This window comes from Argiope bruennichi, chromosome 9 (assembly GCF_947563725.1).
Source record: "Argiope bruennichi chromosome 9, qqArgBrue1.1, whole genome shotgun sequence".
Lineage (NCBI taxonomy): Eukaryota > Metazoa > Arthropoda > Arachnida > Araneae > Araneidae > Argiope > Argiope bruennichi.
Genome location: NC_079159.1, coordinates 79,250,780 through 79,267,771, shown reverse-complemented (window position 1 = coordinate 79,267,771; position 16,992 = coordinate 79,250,780). Strand labels below are relative to the sequence as shown.

At 28.9% G+C, this 16,992-nt stretch overlaps 1 protein-coding gene across 7 annotated transcripts in view; it reads left to right on the top strand.

The window, feature by feature from the left end:
- LOC129983930 (limulus clotting factor C-like) overlaps positions 1-16,992 on the top strand; it is a 51,246-nt gene that overhangs the window by 12,703 nt on the left and 21,551 nt on the right. For 2 of the 7 annotated variants that reach the window (XM_056093648.1, XM_056093651.1), the window contains 8 exons: positions 382-503; positions 5,151-5,321; positions 5,667-5,792; positions 7,411-7,581; positions 9,105-9,215; positions 10,828-11,046; positions 13,358-13,585; positions 16,233-16,451. In XM_056093648.1, the coding sequence (XP_055949623.1) occupies positions 382-503; positions 5,151-5,321; positions 5,667-5,792; positions 7,411-7,581; positions 9,105-9,215; positions 10,828-11,046; positions 13,358-13,585; positions 16,233-16,451 (1,367 nt within the window). Of the gene's footprint in view, positions 1-381; positions 504-5,150; positions 5,322-5,364; positions 5,566-5,666; positions 5,793-7,410; positions 7,582-9,104; positions 9,216-10,827; positions 11,047-13,357; positions 13,586-16,232; positions 16,452-16,992 lie in introns of those variants that run through there. The other 5 variants (XM_056093650.1, XM_056093649.1, XM_056093654.1 and 2 more) reach the window with 5 other exon arrangements.

Sequence of the window (16,992 nt, the reverse complement as noted above, 5' to 3'; positions counted from 1 at the left end):
TATATTTCTTGACAAATGAAAATTATTGACAGTATTTAATTGTCAAGTTGAACTACATAAAAGAATAGCAAGTGTCAAGTGTCTATACAGTTAATATTAGTCAATCTTCTGGAAACTTACTGTTAATTTTAAATAACAGTAATATATATATATATATATATATATATATATATATATATATATATATATATATATATATATATATATATATATATATATTGAAATTAATGTTTTTATTTAGTTTCATGATGTTAAAAAATGAAATGAAATTCATATCTTACATGCTTATTTACTCTCTTGTCAAAAGTTACTACATTCATTTTTACCATTTCCTATTTGTGTTTCTCTAGTTATAGTTGTTTAAGTTATGTTTTATTGTAGATCTTGCACAGGAACTTGTTTACCAGGCTATCATTTTCAAGGAGAAAAAGATACTACATCAATTAAATTAGAATGTTATGGTAATACCTGGAAACCTCGCCGAAATTTTCCTCCATGCAAATGTATGTATGATGTGATAAAAATTGTATTAATTTCATATGATGATAAATTTGTATTTGAAAGAGATTTCAATATAAATTAACCTTAGGGATTGGAAACAAAATATTTCAGTTGTATTTAATGAATTAATCATTTGATTTTAAGTCTATAATCCTAAATAACAGTGTAAATATTTATATATATATTAACATGAATCTAAATTTCCTTCGGCGGAAATATTAGTCAGTTAGTTAAATATCCTAAACATTTTATTTAAATGATTATTAAAAAGTAAAAGACATAATTTTTTCCCTCCGCGAATTATTTTAATTTTTTTAATAATCAAAGTTGTTTGAGTGTAGATGTATTAATAAATACTATTAAGTAAAAAATTATCTCTTCTCACTAGACTAACACAGATTGATGGAAAAAACTGATTTTCAAAATGATTAAAAGTATTAGATTGAGTAAAAAATCATAATTTCCATATTCATTATAATTACATATATCAATTTGTGAATAGGTTTCAAATGCTCCTGAATCGCTTGAAATTAGAAAAAAATAATTTCATTACATTTATTTTAATTAATACAATATAGCTCTGAATAATTTATCCTATTAAAGATAGCAATAGCATTTTAAACAAGAAAAATGTTTCACTGCTCCACTAGCTGCTCAACTTATACTAACTATAAACTTTTCTCAAAAGAAATATGACACAAGTGCAATGGTGCAGAAAATGTGCTTTCGAGGGATAAAGATTTCTTCGAAAAGGCCTCACAACTTTTAATGTTAAAAACCAGAAATATTTATCCTGCCATTGTATGTGCTGTATGTCTTAAAAATTCGGAACAATTTTAAAAATCCATAATTTTTAAAAGAAAAACAATAGCTGCTTGAGGAGGAAGTATTGCTTAAGTTATATTTCCGAAGGTATGATAAAGGCTGAACAACTGAAATGCTTGCATGGAAAAAAAAAAGATGTTATTTCTCATCTCTCAGTTGCATTAACTAAAAGCGGATTGTCTTATTGACCATTTTTAAGCCGTTATTCCATTCACTGTTTTATCCTTTGTTGCCCAGCAGTTACGAAGTTATAGCTTCAATTAGGATGATGTTATCTAACTGTTTAAATGATAAATTACGCCAAAAATAAACTTTAGTACTATGATAAAAATTCTTTTCTAAATACATGCGATCTTAATTCCATCCTCTTTGGGCGAAAAAAAAATATTTTCTGTCTTCATTCCTTTGTGAAATAATATATTTTCTTAAAAATTTCTTCTAATATCTGAACCAACTTATACATACCGTGATACTAGAAATACCGGTGAATGCAATAAAAAAGCTACATATTTCAAAATTCTGAAAATGCACAAAAAGATAATTTCAGATTAAATCGATAATATGCTAAAAATCGGCGTCATCTAACAAACAATCCTAAAAGTTGTTTTTTTTTTATTTTTTAAATATAACGAGATTTTCATCAATTCGGAAAAGTTAAAAATAAGGTTATACACAAACATGATTACTTTTAGACATAATCACCATGGTGATTCAAGCATTTATTATATCGGTGGTCCAATTTCCTGATTCTCTCTTCGAAAAACGCTGCAGCTTGTGATACTAAATGGATCTTAATGTTCTTCTAAAGTACCTAATATTAGTCTAGAATCGTTATTTTGACATCCTCACTAATTCTTGAATTCAGGAAAGAGATAAAAATCCCTCTGCTTTAAGCCAAGCTCCCGATGAAGGGACACAAAGATTCAAATCTTTAGCAACAGCAGATCTTGTTTAACAAATTGGCCAAATAGTTCTAAAGAAATCGAGGGTTCAGGAATCCCATGCAACGAATTGAGCGCCCAACATACAAAAATTGCGATTATTGATGAAAATGTTTAGAATACTATTCTGTATATTATTTAAAAAAAGAAAAACTCAAAAAAAACCCGCCTGATTATTAAAATGTACATCAAGGCCCATCTCACATTAGTGGAGATAACGTTTTTCGAAGAGAGGTTCAGAAATCTGATTCATTAATATAATAAATGCTTGAAAATTCATGACGAATATATCGAAAAGTAAGCATGTTTATGCATACTTTTTGATAATAAATTTATTTTGTTTTCTACTTTTTTTACTTGTTGTGATCGATCAGAAGTTGAAAAACAAACGACCTCCGCACGTTATTATTAAAGAAAAAAAAATAAAAGCTTTTTTTTAAATTCAAACCTGCCAGTTTTGATTATTTTATCTTAGCTTTTAATGATGTAAACATCTATCAATAAATAACAAAGCAAGTTAATCTTTAATGAATTTAGCCTGCATCTAACATTAATGTTTTGCTTTCCTAAGAAGTATATTCACTCAAACTACTCAATGTACATGATTTTATGCTTCCTGGAACTAAGATAGACATGAAATTAAGGCTATCAAAGATCTTCAAAATATTCTTTTTAATTTTGTACAAATTTTAAAATTTATTATAAAAATTTAACTTTGAAAGTATAAAGAGAAGTATGATAAAAGAAAGCATACAAAATTTCATTGTGATAATGCATTTATTTATTTCTGATTTATAAGTACAATATTGAATTACAATTAATAACTTTTACAAAAAAATCATTCAAGCACTCTAACGTTATTCGAAAGCAATGTAATTTTATTATGTTAATTTATCTTCTCATTTTTAAGGTAGAGAAGCAAATAGAAAAAAAGTCTTTATTAAATTTTGCATTGAGAAAGTAATTTCGAAATTAATGTATATAATAACATACAACTATTGATATTGGCGAAAACTTTGGCTAATATTTGATATGAAAAGAAATATATACTACTTAATTTCAAAATAATTTCATAATGTATGAAAAAAAAATCACTGATGCACAAATTTTCATATACTTATATAATATTTCAGGGAGTTTGAAAAAACATTAAGTCTGCTGAAGCAATTTGAAGTTGGAAAAAATTTCTTGTTTTGAAATAACGAACTTCTCAATAAATAAATATCTACAAATTTGAAGTTATTCAATGAATTTTTTCTTTATTCAATAAAATATTTTCTTTTTTGAAGCCGTTTGCATGCATTTAAACCATAACATACTCATTTTTGCAGTGTAATCCGATAAATATATAACTTTATAAAAAAATTGAGCATTTATCTCATTCAGATAGCTGCAAGCCACCAAAATGATGAAATATTATTATATATATATATATAGATAGATATTTACTGAATCAAAAATATTTATCTGAAACTTAAATACCATCATATTATGAAAAATATGAGACATTAAAAATCATTTTGACTGTCAATAAAAATTATCGAAATGCAAAATTTTCTTTTTCAGTATTTGGCTACTTATGTTCCCTAACATTTAATTTAGAAATTGAAAAAAAAAAACATATTTTTCCATGTAAAAATAATCTGGAAAAAACTTTGATCACTTTAATCTAAAAATAATTACATTATTTATATTCTTGAACTTCCATTTCATATAATAAATTCTAAATTAAGCTGTAAGTACAAAGGAAGAATTTATAGTCTTTTGAAGTAAATGATCAGAAAATATGAATAAAATGGGGAATCTGAAGATTTATAGAATTCCTTTTTATTATGGAGTTCCAAATTTGACAAATCATAATTACTTTAAAAAGTAGTCGGTTAGAAAGTAATTAGTATTCTTTTGCATTAAATAATTCAGTTGCTTAGTCATGTTAACTTTCAGTTAATCAACACGAAGACAATTTTGGAACAGACTTTGAAACTTTGAACCGCGTCAAATGGTGCACCTGAAATGATATGATCCATCATCCAAAATGCCATAACACATACACAGAAAGATCTTTGACCATCAACGCCAAATTTAATGTGCATCAAACCTATATGCAAGACAGTTATTCATTTAAAAATGCTTTCAACCTTCGTGAGACCTAGCCATTAAATGACTTCGGTTTCTCACAGTTAAGAAAAGATATTTCTTGGAGTGTTTCGGTATGCAACCATTTGTAGTTAACTAGTTAAAGCACTCTTAACTTCCCAAAAAAGAAAAGAAAATTTTTAAGTATCATAAATAGGGATTGTACTTCACACTTCAGTTATGGTCAGTCCAAATTATTTTGCAATGATTAAATTAGAAAGAGCTGGAATGTGCTAATAAAAATTACAGATTCGAAAAGTTATGTTGTTGTTGCTTATCCTCAAAATATCTGACATACGTCAGTTCAGCTCCAGTAGGTTGTTGACCGCCAAAAACATCTATAATAATTAGGGGATCGGATGTTAAGTCTCCCTTAGAAATCACGATGCAATCCAGAATGTGATCCGGTTAAGCTGGATGGTCACAGCATATTTTTTTTTATACAAATAGGATGGATTTTTCTACCACTTTCAAAGGAAAGACACTAAAAAGAAAGTATTTTTATAATCTAGTGGAAAAAATATCGATTCTTGATCATTCTTAAAATGTTTTAAAATGTATCATGTTAAATATTTATAATTTATATCAAAAAGATTTTTATTTCGATTTTATATTTAATTTCTAGTCTTATGTATTTCACACTGTTTAATATTCAGAACAAAATCTTGTATTTAATTCTAAAAAACTTGCCATATTGAATAATTTTTCTGTATTCTTTTACTGATTTGTTTGAATTTGTTGAACTAGCTGGAGGTTACTGCGCATTGGTAATGAAAGGAGCTGGTTTCTACAACTGCACCACTACTGTCGATGGAACACATTGTGACATCACGTGTGGCAGCAGGAAGGCAGGTCGGTATCATTGTTACCCAGGAAGAGCGTGGAATCCACGACTTCCCTCATGCGCTGTTCCGAAAAGTAAGTAATTAACGCATATTTTAGTTGCCTAGAGTTTATTGCACGTTTGACAAATGGATTGTGTTTTTTACGAAAATTCTGAAGTTAAACATTTAACGATAATTAAAATTAAAATAATTACGAAATTTATATAAAATCTCTCTTAAATATCGTGAAGAAGTAAGAATGATATTTTTGCTGATTGTGAAATTATTTCTGTATTTACTTTTCTGCATTCTTCTGAACGAAATACATTGCCATTCAAGTAAATTTATTTTTTTGGAAATCAATGGATCATTTTCAAAATTTTTTAGACGTTGGACTTTCTGCAGAATTATAAATGAGAATTTTTTCATCTTTCATTAGATACTGATAAAATAGACATTTTGACTTCTTGCCATTGTCAGAATGGAGGTACTTGTCTTGCAGGGGGTAGCTGTGCTTGTCCATCTGGAACAACAGGCTCGTTCTGCGAAATTGAAAGCGAAAGTAGTAAGTAAAGCTATTTCTGAGTTAAAAAAATGGCTTGCTTTTTAAAGTATTCTATTCTGCAAAAGATCTCAAATTATTTGAATTTCATTTGAGCATTAAGGATATTAATTTCATTTTTTTTTTTTTTTGAAGAAGTGAAATTTTAAAGATGCTCTTCATCAAATTCCATTATGAAATTGAACGTAAATATATATATATATATATATGAAATCCTATTTGTTACACTTTTTAGTTATTTTAAAAATAAATAAAAAGATATCGTAAGAACTTTTTTGTATTTTCTTTAAAAAAAAAGAAACTTGGAAGAAATTGAGAATTATTGTTAAAATAAGAAAGAAATTACCTTAAAAATCCACTTTTCCGCTATTAATTACATTTTTTTTTATCTGTCTCATTTTCTTGCATTTGACTTTCTACAGATTTTCGAATGAATGTGAGAAACATAATGTCTGTTATATAAATTATGGAAACAGAATTCAAAATGATGAATTCTCCAACTTTGATTCAGAATATTATAAGAGTATATCGGTTAAACAAGCTAGAAATATATCTATAGATTATAGATTTTTACATCATGTACAAAAGAAGACAGCTGTTTCAAGATTTTCCATACATGGCACAATAAAACTGAAATGAAATCAAATTATCAGTTTGTTAAATCTCATCACGATCTTTCAATTTTAATACATTAAGCAAACATGCAACAATTTTTTTAAAAAATCAGAAATAGGCATTTGAATCACTTTTCATTGAATATCGTCTTCAGGCAGGAAATATTTTATCGGAAGAGCTTTTGAAAAGCGGAAATGTTTCTGGGAAATAGTCCCGACTGCATTTGCGAAATGCTTCTCATACAAGCAGCCTATTTCCTTTGTCTTCCACTCTTTCACTGCATTAGATAAATGTTTTACTAAAAAAATCATTTCTTTTCATTCGTTCATTTTAAATCCTTACATAACTTTCTCGCATGCTTCAAAAACAAGGAAATTTGATTTCCTGTTCGTAAAATAATGCAAATGATAAAATCGAAATTATAGTGTGTAATTCGTATTTAATTTGGCGAAATGTAAACATAATATTTGATCTGCAAGAGGTTATTTTGTAGAAAAAGTAATTCTGATTTATTTTTTAAAAGCCTATATGTAGGCTTAAATTTAATTTGTCTGAGCATAAAAATTTCGAATTGTATAATTTATTCAACGTCTAAACGAAAAACTATTATGTGCGTAATTTGATTTAGTATTTAGAAATTATATTTTGGATCATAAATTGGCAAAAATGTAGGGATTGAAAAAACCCATATATGGTTTCAACAGAAATATGAATATTGAAATAAAACATTTATCTAAACTATTGCAGGCAAATTTCAAACTTATGCGGAAAAGATCGAAACATTTTTCAAAAACAGGACAACTTCTATCTTTTTATAAACTAAGTAATGCATTTTTTCCCCTCAAATCTCTCTTTTTATTTGATCTCATATACATATAAGTTTATACCTCGAAATAGCATCCTAACATGAAACTATTTGGCAAAATTAATACTTATATGAAAGTTGGAAACCAAATTAATTATTTATGTGCACCATGATTTTCTTTCTTTGAAAATAACAATCAAGCTGGAAGAGACTGCAATTTACGAATAACTGGAGCCGGTGCCTATAACTGTACCATTAGTACAGTTGGAACGGCTTGTGATATTACTTGTGATAATGTGTCTCAGGGAAGGTATCATTGTCGCTCAGGAACAGATTGGAGACCACAGCTTCCGTATTGCACATCTCCAAAAGGTACTTTTTCATCGTTTTTGATTTCTATGAGGATATACATTAAAGTAAAAAAAAATGACTTGATATTTTAAAGAACTCAATAAATACAAAAGCATGTAACTTTAACACAGAAAAATAAATATACATCAGAAATATGTGTTATTTCATTCTCTCAATATATATGCATATATGAAAGGAGCTTTATCGTATAAAAATATTATAATTCGACATGGTATTATAAACTCTAAGTATACATGCATTTATTGTTTACATCATTTATCAAATTATAATGGAACATGTAATTTATAAAAGGTATTTCCAAGAATCTGCATATGAAAACTCTGAAAGAATTCAAAAGTTGCATACATCAACATCTAACATTTATGCTCTGAATACGCTCTTATCTAGGCTAAGGTCTGGCTATTTGAAAAGTCTTTTCTTCATCAGAGGCCAAAATATGCATACCACTTACCACTGCTTCTACCCCTCATATCATTGACTGTGTTAGCGCCTCTGTGAGACATCTGGTGAATGAGGGGGAATGATTTTACAATCTTATCATGGGAAACGAACTATTAGACATGGTTTGAATTAATGTTCAATCCAAGGGAAATAAGCAACAATAACAACAATAGGAATGCCAAAAATGAAATATAATATAAAATAAAATGAAAATGCATGATGATGGCTGTATAGAAATGAACAGCCAGCTATCTAGTAATAGAGAGATTTTAGAAGAGATTTTACGTATTATGTTGACAAATATTTTATTTCGTTAGTTTCACCAGTAAAACTAATAATTATTAACCACTGCTTGCTGCCAACAATGATTTTTTTTAAATTTCTTCAATTACCTTTTAGTTGTTGCTTAGTGCTAAATCATGCTGCTCCATGCATATATTATTCCCTTTTTATCTTCTTTCAGGGTTTGCATCATTTTTTAAAATTTTATTATTGATATTGTAATATAGAACTATTTAAATTTCAGCAAATGACATTTTTTGGTGTTTTTTTTAATTTTATGTATTCTATTCATTTTGAAACTTTGCACCTGTTGTCGTTTAATCCAGCCAAATTATAGACATATTATTTTTCCTAATCATGCTTGCAAAAAAACATGTGTCCTTGATTAACTAATTGAAATAAGCAATTTGTTTTCAGAAAAAATTATTTTTTATGGTCAGTAATCATCTTAGCTATTTGGATGTCAAAGTCTCTCTGCATTATAATAACGAAGGTTATCAACGTATTTGCTGTCATTATATAAATTAAAATATATAAAATATTTTAAATAACGTTAAATGAAACAATGCCTATTCCTTACTATTTCCACATTCTTGCACATGTTACTTTAATATAATAAAATAAATTATAATTATATTTCTTAGTACTTTTATAAGCCATATTTTCAGTGAATAAAATAATCTGCTATGAGAAATTGCTTCTTTTAAAAATTTGATAAATATTTTCTTTTGAAAATACAGTTAAATGTTTGATAAATATTTAATATAAGTAATTGTTCGATAAATGATGAATCTTATTAGAATCTAGAAAAACTAGACAAACATATTGTAGCTGTGAGAATGGAGGAAACTGCGATAGAAGAGGAAGATGTATTTGTTCTTCTGGATTTACAGGTCCACGTTGTGAAAATAGTATGTAAATTTCTTCATTATTTACACTTATTTTATTATTTTATGACAAAAATTAAACAAATAATATTTAAATTTCACTATCTTAAGACATTAATATTCAAGAGATAAATTATTATGAATTAACATGTTTAAAATGAGTGATGTTTTCTAAACTGAATCCAAATGTTACTCAGATATATATTTTTTTCTAAAGAATTCTAAATCCCTCCACTCTTTTGCTCATGCATTAAGATAGGTTTAATTCATCGAAATAGGGGTGAGAGGAAAGATGAAAGGAGATATTTACATTTGACAGTGAAGTAATCTCGGATTACTCACATACTAAATTAAAATAAAATAATAAGGTCAGAAACGACACGATACTCACTTACACGTTAAATTATAAATTGAATGGAAAAGTATCCAATTAAGGGGAATCAAGGTCAAATAATGACGAACAATTCAGGAAATGCGCTTATTCTTCCGTGCCTCATCCCTTAGTGCAATAAAAATGTCAAAAATTGATCATCTCTGGATACTGAAACGAACAGTAGAAGAAAAGCCTCATGTGCTTACAATTTTCAAATACCGCCAAGATCGCCAAGTTCATTTCGTATTAAGATGTCAAAATGATTGCATTCTCGGGTTTACTTGGTGATTTTCGGACGATTACGTCAAGGACGCTACGTTCTATTATGCATAAGATGCCAAGATAATTGCATTCCCGTGTGTACATGGCAATTTCCAGAATACGCCAAGGGTTTATTGACGATTTTAAGATTATATTAAAATTGCACTTACCAATTATTAAGTAGGTGATGGCTTTCATTTTTAGCGATTTATTGCAGAACCGTAAAAATAAACAAGTACCAAGGAAATTAGTAATTGACCTCAGTTCAAGAAAGACTTACATTAAATCTATAAAAATCTAAATTTTAAGACTCAAAATTAAAATGAAAATTTAAAACGAATTAACATTAATATAAATTTTTGACTGATCCAGTCATTAATGAATTTTCAAAACTTTGCTTTAGACAATTGCAGATTTTATTTATTAATTGATTTAGCGAGAAATAATTTATTGTCTAAAAATTAACTTTGCCAGAAATTTTAGAATTTTCTTTCTTACTGCAATTATGTGTTGTTTCTATGAAACAAATGCTTGAAACTGCGAAAGTATTTCATTTCGAAACTGTAAAACTGAATTCTAATTTATGCAACAAAAAAAGACGAATTTCTTTTTCTTTACTTCCTAACTCTTAAACTTTATTTATACTTACTAACTTTTATGCTTCGACATTTTAACCCATAGTCTATTTTAGAGCCTGTCAAAATTATTTACTGTTCATTTCAAAGTGATTTCATATTTCTTTCTTTTCTTTTTTCATTTTTTTTTTCGATAATTTAGAATTACAGTTTACTGAAGAAAATAAGATGATGACTTTTACTTTCCATCTTTTAGGCTTTATTTGTGTGAAGATATTTTAAGCCATTGTATCTTTAAGAGCATGTGGAATTAGATTGATAAACTTCAAAATTAATTTTTAATTACATATTTATGTAATCTCTAGAATTACATCCAATCAATAGATAGAAAAATACAGTTGCATTTTTCTCTATTTCTTAACCACAGGTCCAACTGGGATTTGTTCTGATCCTGGTTCTATCCAATTTGGTTACCGTCGCTTGAGAAATGGTATTCCGTCCAATTCATCTCGGTCTTACAGTATTGGGCAAACATTCCAGTATTACTGTAATAAAAATTATGAAATGCAAGGGAATAATGTGCTCATTTGTTTGAGTTCAGGAAAGTGGTCCAGCGACAAACCTTCATGCCAGCCGACAAAGAAAGGTAAAATAGCTGAGATTAATATTTCGTGAAACGTAATTTATTTCCAAATGTCCTCTTTATATTGCATTCATTGATGAAAGAAAAACAAACCAGCCGAATAAAATCTAATTGACAATTATACTTCAGGTATGTAACAAATACGAATCTGTAGCAGCTATATCTTTATTTTATTATCTTTGTTTTAGCCGTTTGTCTTTTTAAAAAGTGGCAACATCAGTTGCTGGTGATGGAATAAAAATATGTTAACTTGATATAGTTTCGGTTATTTTAATTTCAAATATAATCTGCATTAATCATTCCGAAAATATAATCCATGTGAATAACCGATCGTAATGAGCTGTACATAATTGCGCTACAAATCTAGATTGTTTAAGCTAATATATAAAGGGATTTCCTTTTTAACAAACAATTCATTATAACTGAAAATTCCCGATTGGGAAAATTATCATGTAATAAGGAGTTGAAGAATGAAACTGAAACGTTTCCCTGTCTTTAGAAATACTTATTTATAATGCTGAAAATGCTCTCCGTTTGCCACTACATACATTTGCACTTTGAACTCGATTTCTCCCTGCATATTATGCACTATGATAGGTATTACTGAGGCAAACTCATCAATAATTTACTGTCCAAGACTCTGCCATCTTGGTAGAGAACTTGCATAGATCTTCTCTTTCATGTGTTCCTATAAGTTGAAGTCCAATGCTGCCAAGCCATGTGAGCACGGATTTATTCAACAAAACAACTATTCTCGATGACTTGATTCTGAGCTGTAGCAATTAGGTACTGCTTAACGTTTTAAATCTTATGCAGAAAGTTATCTTCATGTTGGAACCATACATTTAGGAGTTGGTTCAATGGTACATTTTCAACAAAGTCGGTTATTAATCTTGCGGAAGCTTCAGGAACCTTTTTCCCCGTTCCCTCGTAAATGAAACATCAATGAACTCCGTCAATATGAACTCCGCGCCAAACATTAATTGTCGAACTTTGACAGTCAATTCCCAGATTTTCCAGAAACCAGGCGTGAGCGTTGTCTCTATAAAAACTCCATGCCTCATTTGCTCCTATTAGGAAGACTTTGAATATTTGTGGAAGATTTAAGTTATTCATCACAAAGTTGAGCCGCATGTAAATCTCTCAGTATCTCTTGGCCTCATCGGTATGGATGAGCACCTGATTCAATCAGGATTACCTCTATTCAGCCTTTTGAGAAACTACAATTTTTACTGATCATTTTTGTGTTATTCTGGGGATGGACTAGAGCGTAAGTTAGCACATCTTCCGATTAAACTTTAAGTCCTACATTACGAAATGTATCAACTCGAGCTCGGCTGATCAGGCAGCCTATCTGCTTTAAATTTTCTGCAGTGTAGAATGTTTGCCTTCAGTAAAACGTTCACGATATAGCCTCGCCTTGCTCTAGATTTTACCCTACACCGAAATTCATAGTAAATTAGCGACATCTTGCAATAATCTTTACTGAGAAATTTTACTGTAACTCTCAGTTTTAATGACAAACCCAGTAGAAACATTCGATTTAAAATGGTAGTGTCTGGTGAACAGGTCATTCTTGAGACAATTGTGATTTTTATATAAGACATGTTTGAGTTGAATTGTATGTGGGGACAGAACGATGCTCCTCATGGATGGGGAGCGCATGGGTTTTTCTTGTATCACAACACAGATTGGTATTGAGTTCGTAAGGCGGTCTTTCTTCGCTTGCGTTTTACAACCTATTGGGTTGAAAATCACAATCAAGTAAATTTTCCATTTTGTTTTGTGTATGAAAGTCGTAAGGTATCTTTTTGTACTATATCGGGAGTGTTCTACAACTTTCTGATTGCTTTATTTCTCGTATCTTTCACCGTTTACGAGATTGGAACTTTAACTCCAAAACTTGCTGATAGATGACTCTGTAAGTTGTTCTGTTCAGTAATGAATAGCCTTTTTTCTGTACCTAGATAACCAACCTTACGGCCTTAATTGTCATGTGAAGGGACAAAATAGATGAATATTAAATTTATTCATCAGTTCTTAGTTTTTCCAAATGGATACTAATATGTTATTTTTAGGGCTTTTCAAATAAAACATACGTTTTCATAATTTTGAATTTGAAGTTTATGAATCTATTAGGCAATTATAATTGTCAATATATTTTCATATTAACGTCAAACTTTTTTTAGAATTTTGAATATAACTTTGGAACAGATTGCAAAGTTTGCATACTTTCCCAGAAATTTGTTGCTACATGGAATAATAGATTTATATTATTCTACGAAATGTAAAATTGTAATTTTTCTCTCTTTAGATTCTGCAACATATTGTTCCGATCCAGGCGAGATACCCTTTGGATTTTATCGCAACAGCGATGGAAGCTCATCCCAATCTCAGCCATACATTGTAGGACAATATGTGAATTATTATTGCCGTCCAGGTTATGATCTCGTTGGACGCAGTTTAGTCACTTGCAGACGCTCAGGTGATTGGTCAAACAAACCTGTATGTAGAAAGGCACCACAGCCTCTGATGGCTCCAGGTAAAAAGATTTGATATTTAAGAAATTGATTAATTTTTTATTATTATTGCTTGATTTAATAATTTATATAGATAAATAAAAAAACGCGAATTGAGCTAAATATGTTTGTTTCGCTAAAGTGATTTAATATCAAATAAGTGTATGTTTAAAAATACAAGACGTTTCATGCTGTATCTTTGAATAAAGTGGTGGTATTCACAAGCAATATATGTAAGTGATTCTTTTTATGTATGTAGTGGGAGTGACTTTTTCACGTATTCTCTGATAAATGTGCTTGTGTAACATTTATCTTATGCCATTGGCGATTAATTGATACGAAAAAAAATTTAAACTGTAATCTTTGGCAATTTATTTGTTGATTAATCATTGGAATGCAGTAAATACAAAAGTATAAGAAAACTGAATGTGTATTTTGAACGTCTTTTTCTTCTCCAATTAAAACCTAAATTTGATATAGAACTGCAACTTTACTCTCAAAATCATCTACCAATTTCATATATGTAATTCATTGCAATTTTGAATAACCGTGTTTACATGCTTGTTAAGATACAAGGTGACAAATGTCAATTTCTTGATGAAATGTTCTTCAAATTTATATCATAAATTTGTGTATAAAATTTTATCTATCTTATTCTCTTAATTTTCCAGTTATCGTTTTAATATATATTCTAATAGAGAGACAGATATATTTCCTCTCTTTCATTGAAATTTAATAGAAAACAAAAAATTGGTGTAGGTGTTCGAATTAATAATTAAAATTATATATTTAAAAATTCCATATATTTTTAAGTAATATTTATAAAATTTTAAGACGTTCCACATTTATAGCAGTGCCATAAATGAAAATATATATATTGTTTTAAATAGAGTAAATTCTATTGATTAATCAAAATATTGTCAAAAAATTCAATAGCATATAAAAAAGAAGAATTTTAATATAAAAAAATCATTATTATTTTCTTAAAAAATTAAATTATCATATTTTAAGAACCAAATTCTTCTTTTTATTTATCATAATTTAATGTTTTTGCCCCTTACAGTAAAAAAAGAAATTCTTGAATATTTTATTTTGAATTAGTATCTTTCTAAGACAGAATTTCAAATTATCTGCAGTATTTACACCTCATAAAAGCGTGAGTAACTCGAATTTACTTTGTTTTTAAATATAAACTTCTCCTACTTTCATATATCCTCTCACACTTATTTTGACGAGATAAAACCATCCTAATGCATGCTCAAAAGAGCAGAATGCTTTAGAATCCACTGGCAAACAATATCTGCACGATCCTCACTTTCAAAAGTAATCTCTTATACATTGAATTTAAAAAGTTTTCACTTTTTGAAATTAACTAATTTAAGAGAATATTTTCTTAGAAGACTGATATTTGAAGTCCTAATTTAAGTGTAAGTAATTTATTGCGATTCTTTAGAAGTTATTTAAGTAATTGTTAAAGAAGCAGGTGAATTTGCAACTTCAATAAAGTGGAACTTTGCATAAAAACGTTAAGAATTACCAGCTTATCTTAATAATGATAGATTTTTCGTAGTAAAAAAAAAATGTTGACAGACTGGGCGGCGAAATTATATTCCGCTTTTTCCAAGACAAGAAAAGAAGAATATTTCACTTCTCCACTTCTTTTTCTTCATTTTTTTTAAAGAATTGGAGCTATGGAGATGAAAACGGGATAAGAGAATGCAACTAATCATAAATTTTGAATGAACTATCGCATGCATAGAATAGAAAACTGATAGATGTTTCGACCCTATCTTCTGAAATGTCAGAATCCAATAATATTTCATCTGTCTTAAAATATTTCATAATAATATTTAATGTGAACTCAAAGTAATTGCGATATCAGCCATGACAGAACAATTTATACAAGCAATTTGGACAGGCTTCGGGGTATGGGTAGATTAAATGCGAGCATTAGACGGTTGCAACGACTTTTTGCCTTCATTACTAATAAATGCCATATTGATAGCATTTCACATTTTGATTTTTTTCTGTCTTTTCGCTATGTTAATCCGTTTATATTTCAAGTTAATTTTGTTAATGTGCTTCCAAAAGTGTTCTTATGTTCTATAACACACATTCCCAACCTGCGCTTGCCTGGGGGTAGCGCGTTTTCTCCGTGATTTGGGCGGCCGGGTTCGAGTCCTAGTTGGCGCATAATTGTTTCTTTCCCTGTGTTCTGTCTGTGAGGTATGTAAAAGAGCCCCCATGGAAAAAGGGGTTGTGAAGTGAATGTCATCTTCATGTGAGATAAAATCAGATTTCCGTCATAGGTTTCTCAGGGGACATTACCCTCAAAAGCTAATGCCCTCTCTTTCCCCGATCTTCCTGGTCTTGGTTTGAATTGATGTTCAATCCAAGGGAGATAAGCAACTAAAAAAACTTGCATTCCCAAGCGAATACATTTTATAGGATGCCGTATTATTATAACACTGTAAAATATTGAAAAAATTATCCTCATAAATTAGAATTTAATTCTTCTGGGGACATTTTGCCCCATTGCATCTTAAAGAGCATGTGGAATGCGATAGTCAAAACTTGATACCAATTTTTTTGTCACATATTTTATTAATCTAGAATAACCTTCAATTTATTCATAGAAAAATAGATATATTTTTCTTTACTTATATATAGGTCCAGCTGGAATTTGTCCTGACCCTGGTTCTATCTTAACTGGTTACCGTCGTTTGAGAAATGGCACTCCCTCCAAATCCACTCGGACTTACAGTATCGGACAATCTTTCCAGTATTTTTGTAATCAAGGTTTCAAATTACAAGGAAATAATGTGATCACTTGTACGACTTCTGGACAATGGTCCAGCAAATTACCAAGATGCCTAAAAACAACAACAGGTAAATTAATAGAATAAATATTTTATGTCGCTGTAACTTTATTGCTAATTTCCTATTGTAAATTGCATGCATACAAGAAAAAAATACTCAGTGAACACTAATATCTCCGATGAGTTATAATTATCAATCAGGCTGTTTAATCAATTATATAATGAAATAACCATCAATGGTAATCAGTTAATCATATTTCAAAATTATCTAGAATGAATACTCTAATGTTTGGAGTGAATACTTCAATGAGATTGTTTTCAAATAGTCAGAAGACATATTTATAAGAACTACTTGAATTGTTGGATTTCTAGGATAATTAGTTATGACTTCCAATTTTTTTGGAAGAAAAGCAGAATTCAGTAATTTATTATTTAAAAAATTGAAATTTATTTTAGAGTTAAAGAGTTAAGAAATATTTGTATTCTTATTTCAAAGAATAGTATTTAAATAACAAAATGGAAGAATAGAAGCCAAAAACTCTACCTTACATTCCTTTCTATTGTCTATTTTTAAAGATTTTTCGGTAACTTGCTAGAAGAGTTTACAAAAA